At 36.1% G+C, this 4,596-nt stretch overlaps 1 protein-coding gene across 1 annotated transcript in view; it reads right to left on the reverse strand.

Annotated features, from left to right (window-relative positions):
• Positions 1–4,596, reverse strand: part of LOC106881474 (E3 UFM1-protein ligase 1) — a 99,916-nt gene that overhangs the window by 83,575 nt on the left and 11,745 nt on the right. The window contains exon 4 of the mRNA XM_052967292.1: positions 3,527–3,641. Coding sequence (XP_052823252.1) covers positions 3,527–3,641 — 115 coding nt within the window. The remainder of the gene's footprint in view (positions 1–3,526; positions 3,642–4,596) is intronic.

Raw genomic sequence — 4,596 nt, forward strand, 5'->3', positions numbered from 1 at the left:
TGTGTGTGTGTGTGTGTGTGTGTGTGTGTGTGTGTGTGGTCTGATTAATGAATATCTGGGCTGTTGCCACAGTAATGAAGCTAAAACACACAGAGTGAAGCCGTTTGGCACAGATTGACCTTGAACTCTGCTGTGCATGCACACTAAGTTTTAACATTCTAGCTTACTTCTACTGTTCACAGCAGTGCTTGGAAGGAAGATGTGTAGCATGTGATTGTTGCATTCGAGACCTTTGGAAATGTGCTGTGCGTGAGAAGACCCGGCAAGCCAAGTAAGATCGTTGCCAGTGCCCCTGGACTGGTTCTTGTGCGGGTGGCACATGAGATGCACCATTTTGAGCGTGGCCATTGCCAGTACCGCCTGACTGGCTCCCGTAGGATTTTCGAGCGAGATCGTTGCCAGTGCCCCTGGACTGGCTTGTGCGGGTGGCACATAAAAGACACCATTTCGAGCGTGGCCGTTTTCGTGCGGGTGACACGTAAAAGCACCAACTACACTCTCTGAGTGGTTGGCGTTAGGAAGGGCATCCAGCTGTAGAAACTCTGCCAAATTAGACTGGAGCCTGGTGTTGCCATCCGGTTTCACCAGTCCTCAGTCAAATCGTCCAACCCATGCTAGCATGGAGAGCGGACGTTAAACGATGATGATGATGATGATGATTACAGAGAAAGTTGAGCAGAGAATCTGCCAAAAGCTTGGCAATACCTGCTCGGAGGCCTATGCAAAGTTTTCAAAAAGTTTTCATTGTTCTCAACACAATCAAGGACATCTTGTGCTACTGAAACATGAGTGTCTTTTTGGACAGCTGAAGGCAGTTTTGGCACAAACTTGGCAGACACGTGTCTCATACCCAAATCTTCAGTGATAATGGACTGAACTGAACCATAACTAATCTGCACATCCTCTGATAACTCACAGATGGTGATTCAACAGTTTCTCCTCACAGCTGCATGCACATCTGTGATGTTTTACTCAGTTCTGCTAGTTGCGGGTCTCCCAGAATGTTTGTCAATATCGACATTTTTTCAGTCATCTTAGAAACATCCGAACCATTTGTACACTTGTGTGTGGCTCATACACTCCTCTCTATACGCTTTCTGCAACTTTGTGTAGGCTTCTGAGTAGGTATCGTCATGACAACTTTCTCTGTAATAATCAATGCGATGATCACACACTGCACATGTTCCTCTCAAGCACTGCTGTAAACAGCAGAAGTGAGCTAGAACGTTAAAACTTAGTGCGCAGGCACAGCAGAGTTCAAGGACAATGTTTGCCAAGCAGTTTCACTCTGTATGCTTTATCATCATTACTATGGCAGCAGTCCGGATACTTATTGATCAGACCTCGTATATATATATATATATATATATATATATATATATATATATACACATACATATAACAGAGGTGAGGACCAAAATCCTTCAAAGGGATGTCAAACATCCATGTCCACCTGTACAGTCCAAGTAAAGAATATATATAAAAAATATATACTCAGAATTTACCAAAACAATAAATGAAGTATAAGGAAAGGAAAAAATTGTAGGTGTATATGATCTTTAATTCATAATCCAGGTAGGTACAGATCCAATATAAATTCTACAAATTGTTTCAGAGTCTGATTAATTCCAAAGACATAAACAAAAAACTCTTCTTTGAATAAAAAATTAGATTCTTTGTCAGAAATTACATATGAATAATTACGACCAACAAAAATATTAAAAGACCTTTCATAGCCCAGACGGGAAGGAACAAATAAAATAGAATGAAAAATAACTAGAACGCCAGACTGTTCAAAACCAGAAAAATATATATAAAAAAACCGCTCTAGCATTTTATTAATGTTACAATTTACAATATGTAAATATCTAGTAAAGACAAATAAATTTAATGAAACAAAAATAGCTACAAAAATAATAGGGTTGTCTAAATTAAAAATTAATAACTACAAACTGATATATTATCCACTACAGAGTATTAAATGTCCAAATTCAAAGTTAATATGGTAATATCAAACGAAAATAAAAATAAAAAGAGAAAGCAATTCTTTTATTTATAAAATAGCCACCTACAAGTAAAACAGTAGAATGGAGAAAAGGAAAGAGTAGTATCAGTGAAGGGAGAGGCGAGAAAATAGTAATACAGTGAAGGAGAGGTAGTGAAAATAATAGCCATGACTGAAAGAGTAAGAGAAAGTAATCGCTGTTTGAGAAGGAAGAATGTTGAGTGTATCCTCTGTTTTCAACATATGAGAAAGGAAGGGGCAAATAGAATAATAAAGAAGGAAGGGGGTGAAAAAACAGCCATTCAGCTATGTATGTGTATATGTGTGTGTGTATGAAAAAGGGAGGTATGTGAATGTTTGTGTGTGTATGTGTGTGCATAATAGAAATAGGATGGTGAACATACAATGCTGAAAATAAAAACTAACAGCATTCTGTTTGAGTATATGTGCGTATGCATATGCTTGGGAAGTATGTGAATGGTTGTATGTGATTATTCTGTACCTCATTTAAATAACAATTAGCCATCATTATAAATGGCACAGGGTCAGCTAAAAAATAAATAGAAATATCAAAACAGTTGTAAGATAATTGAAAGAATTAAAAGTAAAAATCCACTGTCTCACAATCACAGATGAACCAAAATTAAAACACTCACAATATTATCCTAAAAATTAAATTAAAAATTAAAAAAAAAAACAATGTGAGAGGAACCAACTTGAGTAGTAAATACAAAGGGTGAAACAGAAATTATCAAACTCTCAAAAACCACTAAATCAAAATAAAACCATATAGGATAAAACACCTGTAATAGGCATCCTTATTTAAAATTTTTAAACACACATTTATTCCTATGAACACAGAAAAAACCCTTTTAGATTTAGAGTTTAGCAACCTTCTAGAGAATAAAGCCAAAAATAATTCCTCAGAACAAAGAGAGCAGGACTTATTTTTGTCTTTGGAATTAATTAGACTCTGAAACAATTTGTAGATCTGTACCAACCTGAATTATAAATTAAAGATCGTCTAAACCGACAACTTTTTCCTTCCCTTATACTTCATATATATATATATATATATATAAATATATATATATATACATCATCAACATCGTTTAACATCCGCCTTCCATGCTGGCATGGGTTGGACAGTTTGACAAGAATAGGACAAGGCAGGAGCCTGCACCAGACTTCTGTGCCTGTTTTGGCAGGGTTTTATGGCTGGATGTCCTTCCTAACACCAATCACCTAGCAGAATGGACTCTTGGTCATAAAAGGATATATATATATCTTGAATGGGATTAGGAGCGAGTCATCTTGCTTGTCTTAACACTTAGTGCTTTGAGGGATTCATCCCCACTGTGTTAACTGCAGGGCACTTGCAAACAAGCAAAACACATACATTGAGTATGTGCAGTCAATAATGTTTACAAAACTAGTGCTGCTTCTAATTCATAATTGAATATATATATTTATATATATATAAAACAGTATATCTGACAACATAGAAAGAAAGTAACTTACCGATGTGATAAAGTTTTTGGGTAAATCATAATGTAGAACAAGATCAGTCAACAAAACATGGCCCTTTTCTTGTAACTTCTCATCGATCTCTTCTGCTATATATTCTTTGTAGTTACTTGGAAATTTTACATTTAAAAATTTTAAAAAAATGAAGTTAAACAATCAATATATGCATATTGACAATGAAAATAACTGCATTGAGTACTTGAATTATTGTAGCTAATAAATATTTACTGATGAAGGTTAAATATTGAGAAGGGGGGGAGAGAGAGAGAGGATGGGTTTTCAGGACCTAAATTTAAACACAGGCCATACTGTAAGCCAAATGAAAAACTTAGGTAGATACACAAACGGCCTGACCACCTATCATCTTTAAAAATGTTATTACTAATATTAGTAATGCGATATCGAACCTTTCTTTCTCTAAAATAAGGCAGCCTTCTATCAAAATAGTGCCCTAGTCAGTATTTGCTTTAAAGAGAACTTATTAGATACTCTGACCCAAACAAGAACCAAACCTAAAAATAAACCTAGGAAATTTATACAGCACACTGCCTTTCTCATTCAATATTAGGAGAATGAAGGTAAAAAATTCCTAGTCCTGCTAAATATTTTCTTTATAACCATAGGTATAAGAAAATCTTCAATAGTTGTTTTGTGAAAGTTTCCTACAGCTGGAACCCTAACATGAAAATCCTCATTTCTTTTAAGTTAACGAAGGTGCTAATTCCAGACTGCAACTTCAGGAACCCAGATACTTTTCAAAGAGACCAGGCATGCATAGTTACCTCATGTCTATTCGGTCAAATACAGAGACCAAAAGAAAAAAAATACATACTCTTTTACTTGTTTCAGTCAATTGACTGTCGCCATGCTGGAGCACTGCCTTTAGTCGAAGAAATCGACCCCAGGATTTATTCTTTGTAAAGCCTAGTACTTATTCTATCAGTCTCTCTTGCCGAACCGCTAAGTTACGGGGATGTAAACACACCAGCATTGGTTGTCAAGCGATGTTGGGGACAAACACAGACACAAAAACATATACACACACACACACACACACACACACA

Source organism: Octopus bimaculoides, chromosome 4 (genome assembly GCF_001194135.2).
Source record: "Octopus bimaculoides isolate UCB-OBI-ISO-001 chromosome 4, ASM119413v2, whole genome shotgun sequence".
In the NCBI taxonomy this organism is placed as follows: Eukaryota; Metazoa; Mollusca; class Cephalopoda; order Octopoda; family Octopodidae; genus Octopus; species Octopus bimaculoides.